Below are 24,853 nucleotides of genomic sequence, written 5' to 3' on the forward strand. Positions count from 1 at the left end.
GGCAGGGAGCCCCACAGTGGGCAGAGCCAAAACCAAAGACGGACAGAGCCAACTAAAGCCAGTTTGGCCCACCCACCTCCTCCCTCCCAAGCTCCAAAAAGGCAGCCCCGAGGCTAAGAAGGGGGAAGCCCCTGGTCTGGTTGCATGTAAGAAAGGGTGAGGTTGGCGGGGCAGTGCTCCATGGTGCAGCTTCTGTAGCCTTATGAGGCTTTGCCCTCGGGTGGGAAAAATATTGCGCCTGGGAAAGGGAAGTGGGAGTCAACAGACACTCAAGGAAGTGGGAGTCAACAGACACTCAAGGAATAGTTTCGGAGAAAAGGCTTTTATTTCTACCATCCATGAACTGGTAGAAGCAGCAAGTGTGATAAGTCACAAAAAGCATGCACGAGTTCACAATCATGTGCACAAGCATATATACCCATTCCAGATCCCTCCCCCTTTCTCCTCCTTCCAGAGTCCTGCCCCATGAGTTCCTCTGAGCATGAACAGAAAGCTGTCTTGGGACTATTGGGACTCTTGACACCCTTCCCAGGAAAGGGGTTTCAGAGTGTTCAGATATGTTTCAATCTCTTGTTCTGGCATGGTTCCCGGACAGAAAGTAAGTTGCAATGTGGTTCTTTAGCAAGGCCAGAAGGCATCAGAAAGGCCTGAGAAACAATGGACTGTGTTCCCTACCTTTGTTGCAATCTTTTTAGTTACAGCAAGCGGAATGTTTCTGATGCTTAGCTAATGCCTTTTAGCTGCTGAGAAAAATGATTTTGAAAAGCTCCGAGAAGCTTTGAGCCTGCTTTGGTGGGGGGTGACTTCGGGCCTAGGTGAGGTCACCTGTCCTCACCTTCCTTCACTTCCACTTCGAAGAGAATATAACCAGGATCCCCGTCCCCTGCACCCCCCCCCCCAAAGCCAGGCTGTCTGGCGCAGTGGTTCAGGTGGATGGTAGAATTGGAAGGGACCACAAGGGTCGTCTAGCTATTGAGCTGCTCTTCGATGCACTTTGAATGTTGACAGGTATACCATATGGGTTTTGACGTGAATTTACTTTGGTTCTTTTTTATATAATAATAATTTATAACAATAATTTATTATTTATACCCCCGCCCATCTGGCTGGGTTTCCTCAACCACTCTGGGCGGCTTCCAACAAAATATTAAAAATACAATGTTCTTTGATATATGATTGTCCTGTCTCCGATTCCATTTGGAGAAATGGTGTGTTTGGGGAGTGCCTTTTACAGCACATTTGCAGTTTCTTAGGTCGAACTAAATTCTACTCCGAAGGAGGGAAGCAATTTCACGCTCACGCTCCTTTACTATTAAGGAAGCAAGCCTACAAACAGTAACTTGAGAGTAAGCCAACTTCCCAGTAAACATGCATGGAATTATTATTAATGATAGTCACTGCATTACCAGTTGCATATTCTATGGCTGAGCCATAATATTGCAAATGGGTTCTAGGGCAGAGATCAAAGGAAAACAGTTCCCCGCTCCTCTATCATACAGAAGGCAGGCAGCGCCCTCTTCAGTCAGCCCAGCTCTTCCATCGATTGTTTCTGCCTGCCTTCGCTCATCCATACTTCTCCTGCTTCTGTTTGCAACTGTTCTCACAAGTCTGTGAGGCGCTCGCGTCCGGCAGGCGTCTCGCGAGGCTTTGCGTTTCCGGTTCCGGGTGCTGCGGGTTGCTAGGGCCTGCTCCGGGTTGCTAAGAGAGGCCTAGCGAAGGCCCGAAGGCGTTATGGCGGGGAGTAGGTTGGAGAAGCTGGGCAGCGTCTTCAGCCGGTGAGGCAAGCTTTGCGGGTCCTCCATTTAGCAATTCGGGGGGATGGGATGGTGAGGAGGGACTGTCGAGGTTGCAGACTCGGGGCGGCTGGTGTAGCGGGCTCGAAGCGAGGTGTCATAAGAGAACGCAAGAAGGGCCCTTTTGGTTGGGAACAAATGTTCTTGTAGCTCAGCTGTGTGTGTGGGGGGGGGAACCTGCGCGCCCTTCAGATGTTGCTGGACTACAGCTCCCATCATCCCTCACCATGGTCATACTATCTGGGGCTGATGGGAGTTGGAGTCAAATAGAAATCTGGAGTGCTACAGATTCACCCCCCCCCATTTCTTCCTTGCCCTATCTTAGACTGAGGACACCCTAAGCTTGTTTTTTGTTGTTGATGTCATACTCTTTCTTTCTTTCATTCTTTCTCTCTCTCTTCCTCTGTATATTCCCTTTTAAAAATACCGCAGCACACGGGACCTGCTACGTTCAGGGGTCATTCCTGAAGCCAAGAAACCCATCTGGTTCGATGTTTATGTCGCTTTTCCTCCGCTGAGGGAACCTCTCTATCGGGAACTTCGTCCGCAATATGGCAAGATCCAAGATGTGGTCCCCCCCATCCTGTACAAGGAGGACGAGATTAGAGCGTAAGTTCACGCCCTCACCTCTGCTACACACATTTCTGCTCTCGTTCATTCATTTGCTGATTGCATCATTATATCCCACATTTTCTCTCTTTCCAAGGAGCTCAAAGTGGTGTATGCCCCCATATAATCCTCACAACAACCCTGTGAGGTAGGTTAGGCTGAGTGGGAGTGTAGCTGGTCCAAGGTCACCCAGTGAGAGCTTTGTGGCCAAGTGAGGATTTGAACCTAGGGGTGGTCTAGTGGGGAAATTGACGAACAGTAGATTCAACATGAAGAAAAGGGCCCCCTTCTTCCTGATACAAGATGTGGTGATGGCAACTAACTGAAGAGGGCTTCACCATGGGAAGTGTTTATTTATTTTGAAAACTGCTTGTGTTTTAAAGTGCAACCAAACATATATGCAATAAAAACCATGTGAAAATGGTTAAAAATGGAGATCAGCTAACCATGACTGGAGTTGCTGTTGTTGTTAATTGCCTGTGTAAGGTTGGTAGCATAAAAAGGTTTCCAGCAGAGCTGGACAAATTTTTGGAAGAGGTAAGGCCTATTTGTTAACCATGAAGGGCAAATGCCATGTTCACACTCAGAGGTAGTATGCTTCTAGGGACATAGGAAGCTGCCTTATGCAGAGTCAGATGCTTAGTACATTCAGCTCTGTCTGCACTGACTGGCAGGTGTCTCTACAGGATTTCAAACAAGGAAAATACCCATCTCTACCTGGAGACTGAACCTGGGGCCTTCTGCATGCAAAGCTCAGGGTCTACCACTGAGCTCTTCCCCCAAATGCTGAATATCAATTGGGTTTTTTTTGGGGGGGGCTGTTGCCTTTAGGTTCTCCTTTGAGCTTCATTGACACATCTGATTTACTACTGTGAAAAGAAGAATGGAGGATTAGATGGCTCTTCTGTTAATTATTCCCCTGTCTTTTAATTCCAAGGAAATTACTGGTCGCTTGGCTGCCTGGTTATATGAGGAAATTCTTGCCTGAGCAGAACTTCTAGTAGGGCACACATCTCAAAAATGTTTGCCACTCTCAGTCTCCTGTGAATAAGTTTGAAGTCTTTAGTGGATGTAACCAGAAATGTCCACTGGAATTTCAAGTATTCCTTGGAATGTAAATATGTTATCTGACTGCTCATCACCCATGCCTGAACCTACATTCAGGAAATAAAAGATTTGTTTAGAACTCCATCCCAAGTGCTTGGAGTAACCAGCAATAGTCTTGTGCAAAATGTTTGTATACACACCTGCATGCTTTATCTAAATCTGTGTTGCCAGAAGGCAGCCAGCCAGAAGGCTGTCCTATGTTGGCTAAATCAATAATCAACTTTGACATTGGTTGGTCAGCAGGGAAGGCAGTTTCATAAGTTGATGCTTATGACCCTATAGAGGATTGGAAATTCTAATCTGAGGTAGGCATGGGGAGGGGGACTATCTTTATTATGGATTAGTTTACTTGCAACCTTTTTGCTTCTGGCTGTAGCCACCATTTGCACCCACTACTCACTGCTTGTATATAGTCCCCAACAGAATGTAACCTGACTTAGTCTTTAAGGGTGTAGGAATCTAGCTCAGATCATGAAGGGGGGGAAACCCTCTAGAAATTACATTTGCTTTATCACTACTGGATCTACATATTTATTGACATTACTGTCTTTATATAGATCAGTCCCAAACTGAAACTTCTTGTCTTATTTATTAGGAAATTTTATAAAGCTTATGGAAATGGTCCAAGAGCCTTTGAACTGTCCAGATTAAATTTCAAATCCACCTGCCAAAGGTAAGTGAACAAACTCTGACATGAAGATTTGCCCCTGAAATGATGGAGGAATAGGGATTCATTTCCCCTGCTTGTTGCTGTTTGACTGGTGACGGGTGCCTTGAATTTCAGGTTTGTTGAGAAATACATTGAACTGCAGAAACAGGGGGAAATCGATGACGACAAACTGTTTGAAGAAACAGGGAAAGCACTCTTGGCCGAGGGACTTCTTTTACGCAGAAAAGTGACAGAGAATGTAAGTATTCCAAAGAGTTGCTCTAAAGGAGAGGCAGGGGCTGAATTAAGTTTTTGAATGGTCTTTGGGGCCTCAGTATATGAGGGCCATGGACTTGAAGACTGGTGGTTAGAGTTTAGCTTTGGAAATGGCCTTAGTTGGCGATACTCCAGAGCTAACTTGACAACTAAGTAACCATTGCGTGCAAACCCATACAAGATAAATTTAAAAAGCAGTTTACTACTCAGAGGGTAACCGTGTTTTATTTCTGTCCACTATTGATACACATTTACTTTCACGAATAAGTCCTGATATAACACAGGCAATTTTAAGGTTACAGTGGTGGTCCTTGTAGCACATTGGTTATCCACGGGGCACTGTCACATAGAGGAGACCCTTTGGGGTAGAGTAGGGACTGGTGTTCCAATGTTTTGCTTGACTTTGGCCTATAAATGTAGAGCCAAATTAGACAAGACCCAATACACACAGATAAATTGTGTGGGTGCCTTTAAAAAAAATAAATGGAACGTGTGGGTGTGTGGGATGATCTGGATCAGAATGCTGGTGGGGATTGGTTAAGCCTTTGCTCCCTGAGGAAGGGCCATCACTCAGTGATAAAGCATCCGCTTTGCATGAAGAAGGTCCCAGGGTCAATACTTGGCATCTCCTCATGGGGCTGTGAGAGTTTCCCTGCCTGAAACCCTGGAAAGCTGCTGTCACTCATTGCAGAGAAAATTGAACCAGATGGACCAATGGCTCCAGCTCTGTATAAGGCAGCTTCCTGTGTTCCTATGCTGTGTTCTTGGTTAAGATCTTTAAGATCTTCCATTGGCATTAATGGAAACCCCCCCCCCTTTATAAAGCAAAATAGTAGGTGTGGATGCCTCAAGTTAGATCAAGACCACAGTGGCGGACAAAGGGTTTGAAACAAAAACCCTGTCCCAGAGTCCTCACCCACTTACTTCCAAAAACTATTATTTCAGTGGATAACTCTGTGAATAGCATCTCATTTAGTTTGGCCCTAATATCGCTGCCCATAGCTGAGGTCAGTAGTGGAGCAACTGCTTTGCATGCAGGAAGTCCCAGGTCCAATTGCCAGCTTTTCCAGGTCGGGTTGTGTAAGATTCCTTGTCTGAAATTCTGGAGAGTTGAGCCAGTCGGTGTAAACAGTATTGAGCTGCATGGATTAATGGCCTGACTTTGTGTAAGGAAGCATCATGTGCTTTAATTTCCTGATGCTACAGCAGGGGTGGGAGGTCTTCAGCCCTCCATATATTGCTGATCTACAGGTTGCATCAGCCCTGGCAAGCATGGCCAGTGGCTAGGGATCAGGGGAGTTACAGTTACAGTAACATCTGGAGGGCTGAAGGTTCCCACCCACAAGGATGGTACAGCAACCCTGTAAGGGGCTAGACTCGAGCTGCTGACTCTGTTTCATTCTTGCCTCTGTCTTGTTCATCTGCTTGTAACCTCCAGGTAGCCCAGCAGGCTTCTCTGGAAGCCAGAACCAGGGACCCGATGTTAGAGATGCGACTCCAGAGCATGCTGCAGGAGATGCAGGATGGCAAGCAGGAGCAGCAGCTTGAAACCACAGATGCACCAGAGAAAGGTCCTGCCCCATCCTAAGGGTTCCACATTTTTCAGTTGCCTTGTAAAATAAGGGTTAGATGCCACTGAATGTCTTCTCTGTGGGCATATGACTGGCTGGACTTAGAGACACTTACAAACAAGCGGTTGGCCTTTTTCCATCCACCTCACTATTTCATGTTGTTACACACATTGACTTGCAGCAAATGGATAACGAGGACTTTGTCTCATTGTGACTTGCTATGGCACAGGAGGGGCCAGTCCTGCACACTCATGTGCCTAATATGATGGATTTGATTATTAAAACTTCCTTCAGAAGTGTGTCTTGCCTTGGATGTTTGAGCTTTCAGTTATGCGGTGGGTGAAGGGTTTGTGGAGTCGTCTGGTCACTAGGCTGCTATCTTTTACACTCACTTGGCAGGAAGTCCTATTGAACTCAGTAGGACTGACTCCTTAGTGGATAGGATTGCACTGTGTGATGGATTATAGCAAGAAAGGACAAACTGAAGTTTTGTTTGCATCCTTTTGTGTGTGTGGAGGGGGTCTTTCTCCTTTGCAGAATGTAATTATGGCATATAATATGGACAAAGCTGATGGTTCTAGATGGGCAGAGTGATATCATGGGGACCTCTCCCTCCCCTGTCCAAATCTCAACTGAGTAGGTGACCTTCAGACAGTTGCAGTCTCTTAGGGATGAAGTACAGCAAACCTCTTACAATAACTTGCAATTGCAGATGAATTGCCAGAACACAGCAATAATAATAACAATAATAATTTTAGTTCGCCCTGCCCTTCTTTTCTTCTTCACCACAGGTCAGTATGTTTTGTTTTGTTTTGTTTGTTTGTTTGTTTTTGCAGCTTGTATCCTGAAATCTTTGTGTAAGCAACATGGTTTAAAGCATACTGGAGGTGGGAGGGAATTGGGAACACAAGGAGAGCCCTGCTGGATCAGGCTAAAGGCCCATGTAATCTAGCACTCTGTTCTCCCAGTGACCTACCAGATACCCAAGGGAAACGCATAAGAAGGACATGGGTGTGACAGCACTGTCCCAACTACAATTTCCAGCTACTGGCATACTGCCTCTGATAGTACAGAAGCACAGGAAGCTGCCTCATATGGAGTCCGACCCTGGGTCCATTTAGCTCCGCCTTGTCTTCACTGACTGGCATTAGAGCCTTTCCCAGCGCTACCTGGAGATTAAACTTGGAACCTTTTGCAGGCAAAGCAGGTGCACTGCCACTGTGCTTTGGTCCTTCCCCATAAAGATAAAGTAAGATTCCAGTCCTCACAATAAAATATCGGAGACATGTAAACAGGGGAAGCTGCCTTAAACCAAGCCAGACTCCTGGTCCATCTAGCTCAGCATTCTTTGTATGGATTCAGTGAAGTCTTTCCAGAGACACCTGGGATTTAATCTGGGATCTTCTGCAAGCCACCCAGCGACTATGCCACTGAGTCATGGACCTCCCCTTTTAGTTATGGCGTATGGCGCACTCCCTAAAATTTCCACAGTTGGGGTAGGACGTGGTCATTGTGAGCGTTAGTAGCTACTGAGAGCTTTCTCCATGAATTTGTCCTCAGTGTCAAATAAAGGCTGGAATTTTTCAAGGGAGGCCAGTCCTGCTTCTCTATTGCCACAGCCTGCAGCTTATAATAAAAATATAATAATAATAATTTATTATTTATACCCTGCCCATCTGGCTGGGTTTCCCCAGCCACTCTGGGCAGCTTTCAACAGAATATTAAAATACAATAGACAGCTTAAACAGAGATCGTTATACACCAAGCACACCTAAGCAAATTAAGGCTGTAATTCTATGCATGCTTACCTGGGGTCAGCCCTGTTTGTACGCATTGGGACATCTCAGCACCGAGGATTGTGCTTTCATTTCTGTTAATTTTAAAACTGGACTCCTATGTTATTCAATCCAGCACCATCTTTTTTTCTCCCTTTGCCTCCACTCCCTGCTTTTGTGTTTCTGTTCATCCTGACTGAAGAAGGGTTTTGTGAAACCCATAAAGTTTTTTCCACTTCTTTTAGTTCTTCTGTTGGTTCTAATAAATGGTATTGCTTGGCTTTGTATTTTGCAAGGAGGCAGGGATTTTACCTAACTGGCCAAATTGCCAACCAAATTGCAGCTGTCTTCTTAAACCTGATAACTAAATGGAAAACGCTTGCCGTATCTCTGGGGAACATGTTGGCTCCAGCAAACCTCTGGTGCAAAGGAGCCCCATGGAGCCCCATCTCGGTTTGCACAGTGTACCCAGATGGTTGAATTTAGGGAATGTTCCCTGCCCTCATCTCTTTCTTCAGTGTTTGGGCTACTGGGAATGCTGCTAACTAAACACTTGTTCTAAAATTAAAATTGACTTGGAGAAGAAGTCCCAAGGAATTTGACTTGTCCAAGGCTGGAGCTGTCGTCTTGGCTGCCGGTTTTATGATCATGGCTTGGCTTGACACGTTGCCACCTCTCGAGAGAAGCCGCAGCCATTGGGCCTGCTGCCGGAGGGGAGAGAGGCATGATGGTGTTCCGTGTAGCTAGTAATGTGGTCCAATTAACTGGAAAGATTTGAAATGCCTAAGTGAACAGCAAAGCTAAATGAGCTGGCAGGGGTCAGGACTTGCTGCTGATGAGGGCGGTTTGTTGGCTCTTCTGTGGCAACAGAGATGGGGAAAGAGTTGCTTGTTTCTCTCCCCACCCCCCACCCCCTCTTTAATTTTAAAGGCAGCTTCCAGAATTGGAAATAGCTTTTTGGAATCTAAGTTGTTTGTTGGCTGACCTCAATCCCAAAGAACACATCAGTTGGGGTAGTGGCTGCCAGGCAAGCTCAAGTCTCTCATTTCCTCCAGCTGGCTGGGAAGGGGGGCAATCTTTGGGGGTTCACCTTTTGAATACACAATGTGATTTGCAAGTATCTTTCGCATTAAGAAGGAAACAGCTCAGAAGGAAACCATGTGTCTAATCCTCCCTTTCTGTTGGGTGAGTCCTTTGTACTCTGGGCTCTGTCGTCCTTAGTGACCTTACAGAAGCTGGAGTATTTTTTAATTAAAAGGTTGTAAGCAAAACCCCCAAGGGTGACCTATTTACTTATTTATCAAGCATTTACCTTCCAGCTGTTAGCAAAAGGTCACTAGCTTCAGCTGATGCTTTAGGAGTTATGAGTGTGTGTGCTTTTTAAAATTCATTCCCCCCGTTTTTCTTTTTCTTTAGCTTAGATGAGAAAGATGCTCGATCAGTCACTCCACTAACCTTGGGGTGGGTTTTTTTTCTTTCTCTTTTTGAATGCATGCAACATTCCTTGCCAATAATGATGTTGACTTTTAGGATGCTGTGCCTGCCTAACATACAGGGACAAAAAAAGAGTGTGTTTCTCATTGGTGTTTGTTTCCGCAAAAACCAAACAACCGGCTAGTGATTATGGCCAATAATGAGATATTGATTGTTTTGCAAATGTCACTGCTGGAAGGGCAGCCGTGCTGGCAAGCAACATTGCCGGTTATGCTTCAATCCACTTGGTGGCACTGTAGGGTTTGCCATGACAGTCTGTTAATTTCTGTTTTTATATACAGTACCATGTTTTCAAGGAGCAGTGTCTCCCCTCCCCAATAAATCCACAGGTCTATATTAGATTTATTTAAATTGTTCAATTAACAGTTTTTAAATACCATGAAGCACATCTGTTTTATTGTTTGTTTATAACCTGTCTTTTTAATGAATGTATTTGAGGTGGCTTATATACAATCAAAATACTAGACAGGCGGCCGTATAAGTACAGTGTGTGCGTGCATGTGCATAAAACATTTCCAATATTTATCTAATTTTAAAACATTATAGCCAGAGGTGAAAATGTGAATTCTAACCCTTCTGGCAATTAACAGGAGCACACAATTTGCACATAGTTCTTTATGCGCAGACACCATTGGAAGGAATCTGCTAGTTGAGGTCCGCACCAAGTTCTCTTGCTTTGGCTGCACAGAGTCCCTGTTTTGTGAATTAAAATTTGATACACATCCCAACAATCTATCTACATTATTGGGGTGCTTTCATGTTTAAATGCACACACAATTTTGCCCTGAACTGAAGGTCGCAGGGGCAAGAGCAAAGGGAGAGCCAGTGCAGTTAGAGTGTTGTATTAGAACCTGGGAGGTCAAGGTTCAAAAACCCCACTTAGGGACCTTGGGTGACCTTGGGCCCGTTAATGGAGGGAGGGGAGAACCATGTACTCTGCCTTGTGCTCCTTGGAGGAGAGGTAAGATATGCATGCATTAAATCATAACAACTTGGAAAATCTATTCATGACTTTAAGACTTGGAATGCAAGGCCTGTAGCTGAGTGTTCAGAGTGTCTTCTTTGCAAGTAGAAGGTCCAAGGTTCATTCCCCAGCACCTTTAAGTGGGGCTGGGAAAGGTGTCCTGTCTGACATCCCAGACAGCTGCTGCCAGTCAGTGTTGAAAATGTACACCACACGCAACAGTGGTCTGCCTCTGTATAAGGCAGCTGTATTCCCTTCTGGGCAACTTTTCAAAGGAGGTCATAGTCTAGTGGTGGGTGGTGCCAGAGACAACAAGCGGGTGGCGTACAGTTTTTGCCTTTGTTCCATTGGCCAGTTTTCTACACACCTTTCTCTATCCTCCATCTAGACAAGCAAGAGGCATCATCACAGTTCAAAGACACATTTCAGCCGACAAAAACAGTCCAAGGAAGTTGCAAAGAGAGCCAGCAGAACAGGGGCCAGCAACCTTTTTCAGCAGGGGGCCAGTCCACCGTCCCTCAGACCTTGTGGGGGGCCAGACTATATTTTGAAGAAAAAAAAAGAACGAATTCCTATGCCCCACAAATAACCCAGAGATGCATTTTAAATAAAAGCACACATTCTACTCATGTAAAAACACGCTGATTCCCGGACCGTCCGCAGGCTGGATTGAGAAGGTGCTTGGGCCGCATCTGGCCCCCGGGCCTTAGGTTGCCTACCCCTGCAGTAGAAGGTGTGGCTTGGAAAGGGGAGGGTCCTGGAGCCCCAAGGGTCAGATAGAGAGTCTTGGAGGGCTGCATTTGGGGTTTGAGGTTCCCCACTTCCGTTTAAGCACGCATGGTTAGGTGTTGGGATAATTTCTGAGAATACAGTAATTCATTATTTAGGGCCCAGCCCTGCCCTGCCAGTCACACGCATATGTCACCTCATTCAAAATCCAGTTTTGTGGAAGTCACTGGAACCATCCTTTTTCAAGCTAAATACTGAGCATGGCAGAGAATGAGCTGATGGGAGTTATAGTGCAAAACCTCTGAAATGCACCTGCTTTGCTAAGGCTTGTTGGTCTAGATCAGGCATGGGTAACATCCATAGCCCTCCTGATATCGCTGGACTCTCTGTTCTCATCATCCCTGACCATTAGCCGTGTTCTCTGTTGTTGACGGAAGTTGAAGCTCCCATGTGCTGAGATGGCAGTGAGAGAATCAGCTTTCAAGATGGTTTGCATTGTCAGTTCTAGCCTGCCACTACATTGGATAATGAGATCCTTCATCAGGAAACCATTTAAGTAAAAACAACAGGCCCTCCCCTGGGATATGTAATGGGAAGGGAGCTTAATATAGTATGTAATAAGAGGGCCTGTCTTAATCTTGCACAAAACAAGGAGCTGAGATCTCTCTCTCTGTGTGTGTGTCTCAATTCACTTAAAATTCCCAGTCTAAGACCCATGGTGATGTGGAGGCGGGCAAAATGTCTGTCTTTTTGGGGGACATAAAGGAAGCTTTCCATCCAAGTCTGCAGCTCTATAGCTAATGAGCAGAGCTGGGCTTCATCTGTCTCTAGAATCCTATACCCCATTAAGAGAGCACCCAGTTGACCTTTGTGGGCTAAATTGCTGGTGACCTCCTTCCTGGAAGCTAACCAAAAGGGATATGGATCACGAGCCCCACACGAAGCTTCTGGCAAGCTTCATCAGAACACATTGTGAGCCAGCCAGTTAACAGTCAGTGGCAAGAGGTCAGCTTCTCGCTTCCACCATATGCCTCGAGGCACAATGGAGCTTTAAAATAACATCCTCTCATTTAAACGCTTCAGAGCAGGAATGAACTCTGTCACCCCCTTCTGCCTCCTCCCCAAATGGCATTCAGATGGGCCTGTGCTTCTCAAAGGTTTCCCAAATTTCTGATAGCTGAGGCACCCTTTGCTCCGCTGAAAAGATGTCCTTTGGAAGCACACAAGGTTCACCCACGTTCCAATAGTGCTTTATAGCCCCGTCACTGATCTGGTTATGCCTCCTAATCAGAAGCCAGTGTCTCTATAGGAGGGACAGTAGTTATTAAATTGCATCTAGTGCTAGGACGAAGCAGAATTAAATTGCATCCAGTGGTGAATGCATCTACAACAAAAGAACGTCTATTCTAAAAACATTCTAAAATCAGCTGTCAATCTCACGGGAAGGAGCCAAGGCCAGAGCAGTATATCGTACAGAGATGCAACAGGCAGCCTTCTGAGGGCGAGCGATTCTGTCTTGACTTTGCTTGCGAACAAATGGGTCATTTAATCCTAAACAGTACCATCCACATACAGGAGGAAAAGTATCAGCAGGCTTGGGAGAACTCGCAATTTTATGGAAATATTTAAAAAAAACACCTTTATTGGGGTGGGGGTCTCCCAAGAGAGTCAGGAACCTGGAAAACATTTCAGCTACAACTGAGCATGCTCACTAGCCACAGACTGCTGACTGGCGGCAAGGGAGAGGAGAATGGAATGGAACAGTCAACACTGCAACATTATGTTATAGGTTGTCATACCTGATACAGAACTAATCCTACCCTGGAAGAGGCTGATTGGAAGAAACCAAGGGAAGAGCAGTTAATCATACAGAGAAGCACTGGCAAACATTTGTCTTAGGTAAGCTATCTAATAGGTCATTAGGGGATACAGACATTAATTGGAATAATTTACACTTTCCTCTTCTAGGAGACCAGGACATTTAGTATTACAAGTGTATATCTGTGTGTTTGTGCATGCATGCACACACTTATAATATTTATTAGAGCTGCAACGTTTAGTCAATTAAAAATCTTGCTCACTTAAAAAAGCCTCCGACTAACCAAGTACCAGTGTTTTGTTCTGTTTCGAATAGTTGCTTTTGTAAGTACTTATAAATCCATAGGTGGCAGACAGGAAGGGACATTCCTACTTCTCTCACACAGGAGGGAATACCTGCTATGGCACTTACGTCCATCATCTTAAAAACAGAGGGATGTTCTCTCTCCGTGATACACACCACCCATTTCAAGGAACCCCCCTCAATAATCTTGGGAACTGTAGTTTGTTAAGTGTGCTGGAAGCTGTAGCTTTGTGAGGCGTAAACTACAGTTCCCATGGTTATTGTGGGTGGGTGGGAAGGAACGTGCTTTAAATGTGTGGTTTGTAGGCAACATTACTCTGAGGTAAATGGTAGCTCATTAAAACCAAGGCAATAGAAATGTGGAACATTGAGTGATATTGATTGATTGATTGATTGATTGATTGACAAACATTGCTTCCCTGATGGAGTTTGGTGCCTTGAGAATATTTAACCCAGGGCTTGATTATGGCAGGCCTCTGCATCAGTGCATGCTGAGCTGTATGTTAAACACTGGGATAGTTTATTGGAAACCAGTCCCTTTTGGTAAAACTTCCTCAGTCGGGATGGGAGGGACAGGAGAGCAAACAAGGAGTGCACCCCCTTCTGCATACTCCTCCTCCCTGCTTTGCACCCACGCTGTGCTGGAACAAGCATGTGTCGATCATTTGGGAGGCAATCCACGGGAGCTTCTCAGTTTGCCTTGTCCTCCCCCCCACCCGTGTGCCTCCGCCGCTGAGCATACTGCAAGCTCATTCTGCTGTGCGCTAATGCTATTATCCTCCCGAAATTAAATATCAGGCCCAAACCTATAATGTTTCACAGGGTGGGAATTGGGGTTATATATTCCTGGGTAGAAGCTACCTTCTATTTCAGTCATAGCATTTAATTATGATTGGTATGTTAGTGCCCACCAGAGCATAACAAATTGTCATTATGTTATTCTGCTGAGTCTAATTTAATTGGCAAGTTGTCACAAAAGCAATTATCCGTCATTTATTTTGTTGCCATAACCACATCTTGGAGAGCACCTGCTGTCTGTGATGTGGGGCGGTCGGGCGGGAAAGGATCCCCTAAGTTCCCCCCCAGTCCTGGATTCCTTCCACTTTCCCCAGCGCGAGAGGCCTTTCCTTTGTTCCTTTTTGGTTTGGCATTTAAAAATTTGTGTCCTGGTCTAGAAGATGTGACATCCTTTTGCCTAAAAAGTGCATGGCGTTGAGGGAAAATAGGAAATTGGGGAATGGCCCAACCGTGGGGCAGCAGGGTGTGGGAATCAGCCTGAACAGCATTTGGATTAACCAACTAGCTCTGCTCTTCTTGCTATTCGCTTTACTATTTTATTTATTGACAGTGAATAAGTGAATATATTTTGCCATTCTACTTGGTGCCCATGGAAGACCACAAATAATACTGCAAGTGACACCAATTTAAACTGCCGGTGTAAATAAGAGCTCTAAAAATGCAGCGGTCACAACACTCTCTGTGTGCCTGGACTTTGTCTTCCTATCAGCCAGAGCTTTCCCCAGGGACCAGAGCACTGCAGAGTGGGTCAGGCAAGATCTATGGAAGTGCTTTTCGTTTGTATCCCACCCAGTGGTAACACCAATCTATCAAAAAAACAGCAAAACCCTAGGAAAACTAATAGTTTTAAATTTGTTCTTTCACAAATACATTGTGATCTGCAATTGGCTTTGCAATAGGTTGTCAGATCTTGTAAATGGCTAAAGGTTTTAAGTGGTATATAAATTTTGTTAAATAAATTGATACTTAAAAAAAAGATGGAAGCAGAAATACAGTGGTACCTCGGTTTTTGAATGTAATCAGTTCTGGAAGACTGTTCAAGTTCCGAAATCTTTGAAAACCGAGGTGCAAAAGGTGGCCTGCAAATTTAATGGAGAAAATTGAAAACAACTCAGCAGAAGCCATTTGACTTCCGAGGCACATTCGAAAATGGAAGCATTTACTTCTGGGTTTTTGGTGTTCGAAAACTGAAACGTTTGACTTCCGAGACGTTTGACAACCAAGGAACCACTGTACTGATAGGGCAGGGTTTGCTTGCCTTACTCCATATGTGCTGTTACAAGTACCGCATAACACTCATTCCACACAAAGTAATAAGAAACCATTATTTCGGTGTGGCAGCACCTACTCTTTGGAACTGCCTATTGACATCAGGCAGGTGCCTTCACTGTACAGTTTTTGGGACCCACTGAAAAGGTTTTTCAGTAGGAAAGTCTATCTAGACATGCAGAAGCTGAGATTAAAACACACATCTTTTTAGCCTATTGTTGACTTCAATTATGCTTTGAATATTTTCAACAGTCTTTTATTAATACTTTGAAGGGGTTTTTGTGGACTGCTTTTAGGTTTTATTACAGTCAAAATTTGTTAAACATCTAAGGCCATGGGTAGGAAACCTGTGCTCATCTAGATATTGCTGGACTCCAACTCCCATCAGCCCCAGCCAACATGGTGAGTGGTCATGCATGATGGGAATTGTAGTCCAGCAAAACATCTGAAGGGCCATGGAGGTTCCCCACATTTGATCTAGGCATTTTATGAACATAACACACTTGGTTACATTACTTGTGACACAAAGGGGGCTTTCTCGCTGCCCTGTATGTGGAATGCCTCCTTCAGAAAGCCTCTTTTTGATGCTAACACTTATTAAGAAAGCTGAACCCTTCCTTGCCCTTAGATTTTTCTCTCAGAAGTGAACCGCACTTGAGGGAAAAAATTCTGCAGCCACAGAGTATGAAGAAATAAGATGGAGAAATGGTTTAGATCCCTTTAACATGTGTGCCATTTGATGAAAAAAACCCACAAACACCAGAGTACGCTGCCTCACTCCATGCTTTATATTTGAATGGTGTAGAAGACAAGTGAACAAACAAACATGGCTGCTGCCATCATGTCAAGCTCAAATTAAAATGTCTGAGGAAAATTTAATGGCTTTAGTCAAATGTTTAAAATTATTGCTGAAGTAGTACTTGAATGGAGTAGACAAGTGAACAAACAAACATGGCTGCCACCGTCATGTCAAGCTCAGATTAAAATGTCTGAGGAAAATATAACCGCTTTTGTAGAATGTTTAAATTACCGTTGAAGTAACCTAACAGGCTTTGGGGAGGGAGGGAACTGGTGGCTGCAGTTGGGGAGGAAGATGTCACCTCATACACAGAGTTCCCTTTTGCCCTGAACCCTTTTCCGTGCGCAAAAAAAGATGGTTGCGTTGAGCCGGCAGAATATGTTTCGTGCGAGCGAGAAGAGAAAAGGGGATCTCAGCCCTGATTGTAATGGCTTGGTAGGAAATTAAAGCTGATCTCCTGGCTCTTCAGAAGAGCTCGCATCTTCCTGATGGGCTCTGATTCCGCATTACTGAAAGGGCTTGATTATTATTCCGTGCAAATGAGAAGTAATTCCACCGAAGCCAGAAAGGCTGCTTTTTCTGTGGACTTTGCTCCTAGCATAGTTAAATAAATGCTTGGTGGTGCCTCCTTCCAGTCTACATTGCAAATTACTGAGGCCTTAATTGCGTCCTCCCCCCTCCAAATTTGGGCAAATTAGCCTGTGTTTGTGTGGCTCCAACTTTTGGCTTGAAATTGTTGGTGTGGATTGTGCCATTGTGTCTGGAGGCACATTACTAGGTTTGGGTAATTCGTGCTCCGGTAGCCTCCCAGTTGGATTACTGCAATGTGTTGCACTTGGGGCTGCCTTTGAAGATAGTCCAGAGTTCAACTGGTGCAGAATATGGCTGCCGTGATTTTAAGTGGGACCACAGGCATCATGAACACATTAATGTGTCCTTTCTGGCTTTCTGATTGTTTCCAGGCTCAATTCAAAGACTTGGTTTTGACCTATAAACTCTGCAGAGATTGAGACCTTGATACCTGGCGGACCACTTCCTGCCCTTGTCCTAAAATGATAAACAGAGGTCCTTCTCCAAGAATCAGGTCAGCCTGAGATATGGAGGGTGCCATACGGGAGGAAGGCTTTGCTCCCCATAGAGTGGTTTGCTTTGTGTTCATGCTGCTGTATTTTCTGTGCCAGGCAAAGACTTTTATTCTCCCAGGTCTTTTAACATAATCTTAAATATCTATTTTGCCATCTGTAGAACTTTTAAAGAATGTGTAGGTTAGCGTTACTGCATTTCAAAAAGTGAAAATCTGGACAGAAAAGTCATTGAGAATTTTTTTTACAATCTCTCAGAAAATTGAAGCTTTCCAGCTATTTTTAAGAGAAATCACCAAAAACGACACTGCCAACATGGGTTGCCATACATCTGGATTTTACTGGACATTTAAGCAATTCCTGCCAGGAACTGTTTGCAATGGCCAATTGCTGGCTATGTTCAGGAAATTTTGGACGTATGGAAACCCTAGTGTAGGTGATCTTTTGAACTATTTAATTTATTTTGTCTTTGTGGTTGAAGGTGGTGGGCTGTTGTTTTAGTTTTTGTGGTATTCTTTGAAAATTATTTCAAAGTGTAAAGTCATCTGCTATTATTTCTTATTGGGGTTTTAAGGGATTTTTAAAAAAGAATTTCTATGTTGATTTTTTCTGTATTTATCTACTATATATTGTGGAAAGTGGTTGGTCTGTCTGTCCATCCATCCATCTATCTGTTCTCTATATGTTTGGCCTCCTCTTGAGAGACCGTTGCCATGAGGGTTTCTGACGTGGGGGGCAGGGGTCGTCATCGACATTTGGACACTAGCTGCCATTTTGAACCAACATGGCGGACCAAAATGTGACTTTGGCTTGACTTCGCCAAACTCAAAAATTACACTATCCATTTAAAAATCACATTTCTTTGGGTTTTTACAAATTCCTGGGCACCAGTGACGTAGCGTGGGGGGTGCAGGGGGTGCCAGCCGCACCGGGCGCAACATCTGGGGGTTAGGGTTAGGGGGCACAAATCCACGGGTTAGGGGGCGCAAATTACTTGCCTTGCCCCGGGTGCTGACAACCCACGCTACGCCACTGGGCACTCCCCTCTAGTTATAATCTGCAGGTCACCTAGGCATCCCCTCCCCATAAATAAAATATGTTTTAGGCACATAAATAAGTCCAGATGGCATTGGACTTATTTATATCTAGGTGCAGTCATGAGTTCACTGTGTCCTGTTATTGTGAGAGTCAATTAAGTTTTCGTCTATCTTCCTTTGTCCTCTAAGCGTTTCATGATAGCATTCCATTTTATAATTATTATTCCTTTTCCCCACCACCTTTAGTCTCATTATGATGCAGATAGGAGGTGATTATGTTTTAAGAACATAAGAAGAGCCTGCTGTTTCAGGCCAGTGCTCATCTAGTCCAGCATCCTCACAGTGACCAGCCCGATGCCGAAGGGAAGCCTAAAAGCAGGACATGAACACAACAGCACTCTTCTCATGTGCAATTCTGAGCATTCTGCCTCCGACAGTTGCAGTAGAGCATAGCCACCATGACTAGTAAGTAGCCTTTGGGTTGTATTCAGCCAAGTTACATTCACAGACCCATTGGAATGAGCAGACTGGTTAGTCATGCACATTCATTTCAATGGGGCTGCTCTAAGCAGGATTAAGATTAGCCCAGCCCATCATTAGCTTTATCTTCCTTTATTTTGTTTGGTCTTCTCTTTAAGCCAAGTTGATGGCCATCACTACTTCTTGTGGGAACAAGTTTCAGAGTTTAGCAATGTGCTAGGCAAAGTAGCGTATTTTTCGCTCTATAAGACGCACCAGACCATAAGACGCACCCAGTTTTTGGAGGAGGAAAACAAGAGAAAAAAAATTCTGAATCCCAGAAGCCAAAACAGCAAGAGGGATCGCTGCACAGCGAAAGCAGCGATCCCTCTTGCTCTTCTGGCTTCTGGGATAGCTGCTCAGCCTGCATTCACTCCCTTACTTTTTAGGAGGGGAAAAGTGAGTCTTATAAAGCAAAAAATACGGTAATTGATGCTTTTGAATTATGGTCCTGGAGGAGACTCTTGAGAGTCCCATGGACTGCAAGAAGATCAAACCTCTCCATTCTTAAGGAAATCAGCCCTGAGTGCTCACTGGAAGGACAGATCCTGAAGCTGAGGCTCCAATACTTTGGCCACCTCACGAGAAGAGAAGACTCCCTGGAAAAGACCCTGATGTTGGGAAAGATGGAGGGCACAAGGAGAAGGGGACGACAGAGGATGAGATGGTTGGACAGTGTTCTCGAAGCCACCAGCATGAGTTTGACCAAACTGCGGGAGGCAGTGGAAGACAGGAGTGCCTGGCGTGCTCTGGTCCAGGGGGTCATGAAGTGTCGGACACAACTAAATGACTAAACAACAACAACAACAACAACAGGCAAAGTGATACTTTCTTTTGCTTGGCCTGAATCTTTCAGCATTCAGTTTCATTGGATGGCTTCAAGTTCTAGTGTTGTGAGAGAGGGAGAAAACCTTTTTTCTATGTGTTTTCTCTATGACTTTTCATTGCAAAATACACCATCATTTCCTTTTTTGGTGCAGGAGAGATATCTTGCATCTGCTGCCAGTTTCATTGAAACTTCATGTCTCTCTCCATCCCCCTGGAGTTCTATAAAAAGAAATGCTAGGAATTCTATACTATTTTTGTTTTGAAAGCTAAAGAGGTAAGCTGCTTTGATAGCTGAACATGGGGCTTGCCTCTTCAGCTTCCTGAAATGCTAACGTTGCTTCAAAATGTGATGGGAATTCTGGGGGATTAGAACAAATGAATAAATTGTTTCCTTGCATTGACTAGCTTTGTTTTGCTTTTTGCTAACATTGTAGAGATATTTTCAGTACACATGGGTGGGTCTTGCCTGTATATTCCTCTTCCCATTTGGATTACAGCTTGTGTTCTTGTTCCCAAACCTTTCAATATCCTAGCTCCTCTTTGCATTACAAAGAATTCTAATAAATTCAGTGCAAAGATGTTCAGAACAACACACCATTCTAACCTCCCTCCCCTTAAAAAATAAATTCTGATAAGTAGTGGTTGGCTATATGTATTTGTGCCAGAGAGAGGGGCGGGGAAGAGGGTAAAAATTTCCTAGCCTTCTTTTTTTCTCTCATTACTTCAGATTTGATTATTTTCTAAACCAAGGAAATAGCCTAAGACCACGATTTATTCATCAGACACACGTTGGGGTGATGTAATTCTGAATTGCAAGCGAGGCAGGGGCACCAGATCAGTATAATTCATTCCTCTCTTTCCGACACCAGCCCTCCTGCTGTAAAATCTGCACAGCGCTCTCCCTGCAGAGAAGCTTAATTGTTTCACCTGAGGGGGGGCGGTGGCTTTCCTGTCCCTTTTTATGCAGGAGCGCTCACTTTCAGAGGAGCATCTGCTCCTGTCAATGTGTTTATTATCCCAAAACCTTCTCCTCTGGTTTGCATCGCAGCTTAAAAATGTTAAGAAGTTTGCTGCTGCTAGCCTCAGTCAATAGCTCACAAGTAATATTCAGATAAACCAGCCTCTCTGGATCCAATTCTTATGCTGCACAGATGATGATGGTCTGTGCTCGCAGTAGTATCGGGGTGGTTATATGCGACCCTGCGTGTTGTTTGCGCCAACAAAAGTTCTGATACAGACACAACAGACTTGTTTCCAGTCAGTGCACGTCCTGTAGCTTCCTTCTGAAACCCTGTAACTTTTCGTGCCGCAAATGTTCCAGGTTATTTTTTTTTTGTCTCACGCTGTTGTGCTGTAGCGCACGAGTGCCCTTCCAGCCGGCAATAATGCAGTAACATTGGGGAAACATCGTTTGACGCAACCATGTGTAACCACTTTGTAAACAAATCACAGTGAATGCTCATTAAACAGCTGATGTCATCTAACCTCCCTACACACTTTCTGCAAATAAATCAGGATGAACGCTCCATAAACAGGTCTTCTAGAAGCAACCAGAATGTCATTTCTGGCTGAGGAGTGCACTGGGACTACATGTCCCAGCATCCCTGGCGAGAAATCAGGACCAGGCCCAGGTCCAGGGGGTGGGTTTCCTCTGATACCCTGCTGGGCTGACCTGGCAGTGAATGCAGTGGACAGCAGCAACTATTGGGTGACAGAGGGCCAGCGTTTGAACTTTCCACGATGTCCCAGAGTAAGGCTACTTCAGGGGCATTGTGGGAAAATTAAAATGGCATCTAGAACCAGTTACCGGCTGCTGTTCAGAGCACTGGGCTGCAGTGAAAAAATAAAAGGGGCCCCCGGGGTCTTAGCAGCTGCCTAAGGATGTCAGGGACGCGGGGGGCGCTGTGGGTTAAACCACAGAGCCTAGGACTTGCCGATCGGAAGGTTGGCGGTTCGAATCCCCGCGATGGGGTGAGCTCCTGTTGCTCGGTCCCTGCTCCTGCCAACTTAGCAGTTTGAAAGCACATCAAAGTGCAAGTAGATAAATAGGTACCGCTCCGGCGGGAAGGTAAACGGCATTTCCGTGCACTCCTCTGGTTTGCCAGAAGCGGCTTAGTCATGCTGGCCACATGACCCGGAAGCTGTACGCCGGCTCCCTTGGCCAATAAAGCGAGATGAGCACCACAACCCCAGAGTCGGTCACGACTGGACCTAATGGTCAGGGGTCCCTTTACCTTTTAAGGATGTCAGAGGCTGACATCTGCCTTGTAGGAAGGTGATGCTATTTGCATCATTTCCCACCAGTAAAGGTAAAGGGACCCTTGACAATTAAGTCCAGTCGCAGATGGCTCTGGGGTTGTGGAGCTTATCTCGCTCATTTCCACCAGTAGAGGGGGCTAAAGATTAGGATAACAGATGGAAGGTGTGGCAAACTTACCTGAGTAAAGAGTAGGAATGAAGGAGAAATTTAGGGCTTGTCCACACTTCTGCCAGGCCTAGAATGCGTGGGTCTAATTGGTTTTCCTCTTGATCCACATTTTCTAGGCATGGGTCTTATCAGTTTTCTCCTTGCCACGCTCCTTTCTCAGGGAGATCTCGCTCTTTTGTGCTAAATCAGAGCAAACATAAATCTGGAGAAACCCTGAATTGCTGTTTGTTCCAGTTGAGTGCTAAAGAGTGGGTTTTCCGTGGAGGGAAGCAGCAGGGCAAGAGGAAGTGCAGATAAGCCCTCTGTTGGCATTTTAATGTGAACCTACCTAATTCACACTTACTGGGCCAAAACATGTACTGAAATATACCTGTCTTTCAAAATCCGTAGTTCTCTGAATTTTGTAATGTAGTTCACTAAGCAAAACTTGATTGCAGCTGCATTTTAAAAAATTGTGTACATTAGGAGAAAGTGTGCAAAAAGGGTATGCATTAGAGAAAATAGCATACAAAAAAATTAGGGGGAATTGCTTGCAAAAATGTCTGTTGGGAGAAATGCTGATAATATTTAATGAGGACTTTCCCCCTTACTTTTTCTTTTAAATGCAAACTGATGCAGAAATTTAGCAAACTGAATTCAAGAATGGAAAAATGAGAAACTGAAAGAGCTACTCTGAGCCCCCCACCCCCAGACCTAGCCCACAGAGCTTGCAAAGGTTGGTCCCTTTTCTTGGACATATGCTTCCTCCTGTTTCTAAGTATGTTGGGCCTTGGCGAGAGACGTCTTCTCTTTGAAACGGCTCTGCTATTTTTAACATATTCATCCCCATCAGCATTTTGGATGGAAGGAGACTGAACAATAGCAGCCGCCACAAATATAAGACAGGGTGTGGAGGGTGAAATCCAGGAGTGGGAGGCAGGCAGGCAGGTTGATCATGGAGAAGAGCTTTTCCAATTTCCTGTAATTTGTCTTGACAGGTCAATTCTATTGTTGCTGAGCGGGGAAAAATGTGATTATGAGAGGCGCGTTTGCTGCTGTTGTGATTCCCACCCCCCGACCCCCTGATTAGGCTTCTGTTTAATGTGGCAAATAAATAAATAAATGAAGTGTAGAACATAGCTATTCTCAAGAGCCAGGTCCTTGGGAATCCTGCCCTAACAGGAAAATGCTATAAAAAAATTCCTTCCAGTAGCACCAAAGAGACCAACTAAGTTTGTTCTTGGTATGAGCTTTCGTGTGCATGCACACTTCTTCAGATACACTGCAACAGAAGTCACCAGACCCTTCTATATAGTGAGAAGGTGGGGAGGGGTATTACTCAGAAGGGTGGTAGGAATGGGTGATTGCTGTCAATATCCTGGATCAGCCAGGCTGCAGAGCAAGGTGATCAGATCCCTTCTCATGTTACATCTGGACGCATCCACGCCATATATCTAGCGCCCACGGATTATGCCAAAGAATCCTACGAATGTAGTTTAAGGGCAGTGGGAATTATAGCAAGCTCTGAAGGGTAAACTGCAGTTCCCAGGGGTCTTTGGGGGGAATCAAAATATGTTAAATGTGCTTTCAGCTTATGGGTGTGATGTGCCCTGTAATAATTACTTTGCTTCAGTAGTGGTCATAGTCACAATCAAGGGAGTTACAGAGTGGCAAGATGATGGATTCTAAGCCATGATTCTAAGTTACTGTCCACTAGGGCAATGTTCCACCTGTATGGTCAGAGGCATTATGTCTCTGAATTCTAGTTGCCAGGATTCACAGGAGGAGAGGTTGGACTCATGTCCAACTTGTAGGCTTCCCATAGGCATCTGGTCATCCACTGTGAGAACAGGATCCTGGGCGGGAAGAGTCACTGGCCTGATCCAGCAGGCTCATCTTATGTTTTTATGACTGTGATAGGGAACTCTGTATAGTTCCAGGGTGTCGTGGGCCAGGAGTTGGCTTCACCTGCTGAGCAGCAGCCTGAAGGGGCAGAAGGTGAAGTGACTCCAGCTGCAGCTGATCAGCCTTCTTGCTCCTGATGAGAACCAGCTGGCTCCAGCTTTCTTAAGCAGGGTTTCCAGCCTCAGTCAGTTGCTGGGAACAACCAGGGCCAGGCAGAGGCCCGGGCCAGGCAGATAATGTGCCCCCCCCCTTCTTTACTCTGGGGATAACTGAAGTCTTATAAATAAGTAAGTATATAAATAATTTTCACAAAAGTTATGCTGACAAATAATTTTATTTCAAGGCTTGAACTGTATCTGCAGATAAAGACAAAATGGAAAATATAGATAAATATGCTGACCAAGGCCCCCTTTGGAATTGGAGGCCCGGGCCAAGTGGCCCATATGCCCCCCCCCCTCTGTCTGGGCCTGGAAACAACATTTGTCATTCCTGGCCAGACCTTGCTGCTTCTTGTGACCTTGGAGCCTCAGCTTTCTTGACCCCCAGATCATCTGACTATGTGATCATTCCTGACCTTAGGACTGGACTGAACCTTGTATATGGACTCTGCCTACAGGCAAGTACCTCCCCCTGAGACTCCGCCAGTTGGCTGGCTTCTCCCTCCACTGAGCTCTCCAGTTGTTGGGCTCTTCCAGATGACGCATTAGTTGCACATTCATTCCGATATGCTTGTGCAGAGGTTGTATGACAAGGAACATACATCCTGATTTCATTCTGATTTGCTTGCATGGTGGTTGTGTGCAACTTCCAGTTGATCAGCTGTTTATGTCAAGGGAAAATGGCTAGGCCTAGATTTTGGTCTAGAAAACTGCTTATATGACAGGGGATGGGAGGGGTGATAAAGAAAATAGGAAGGTTCCGAGAACATACAGTCTGTTCTGTAATCACAAGGATATTATTTAAGCTGATTAACGTGTTTTGAGCTTGTGTTGAAAACACATTGTACAGTGAGATAAAGAAGTATGCTAGTATGGGGTTGTTGTTTTTCTACATGAGGTTGGTATTCTCTGCTTAGGGTAGAAAAGCTTGTAACGCTCAGTTGTTGAGTTGTTTCTCCCTG

At 45.0% G+C, this 24,853-nt stretch overlaps 1 protein-coding gene and 1 long non-coding RNA gene across 2 annotated transcripts; both read left to right on the forward strand.

The window, feature by feature from the left end:
* The first annotated feature begins 1,617 nt into the window (after positions 1–1,617).
* MRPS23 (mitochondrial ribosomal protein S23) lies at positions 1,618–6,304 on the forward strand. Its single transcript, XM_079955920.1, has 5 exons — positions 1,618–1,775; positions 2,226–2,402; positions 4,105–4,182; positions 4,294–4,417; positions 5,873–6,304. Exons 1-5 carry the CDS (start codon positions 1,732–1,734, stop codon positions 6,020–6,022), a joined length of 573 nt encoding a protein of 190 aa, XP_079812046.1. The 5' UTR covers positions 1,618–1,731; the 3' UTR covers positions 6,023–6,304.
* Positions 6,305–15,511: 9,207 nt separating this feature from the next.
* On the forward strand, positions 15,512–23,028 carry LOC307204334. Its single transcript, XR_013833600.1, has 3 exons — positions 15,512–17,039; positions 18,321–18,539; positions 22,468–23,028. It is a non-coding gene; the product is annotated as an uncharacterized lncRNA (long non-coding RNA).
* Positions 23,029–24,853: the final 1,825 nt, after the last annotated feature.

The sequence above is a fragment of the Podarcis cretensis genome (genome assembly GCF_951804945.1).
Source record: "Podarcis cretensis genome assembly, chromosome: 15".
In the NCBI taxonomy this organism is placed as follows: domain Eukaryota; kingdom Metazoa; phylum Chordata; class Lepidosauria; order Squamata; family Lacertidae; genus Podarcis; species Podarcis cretensis.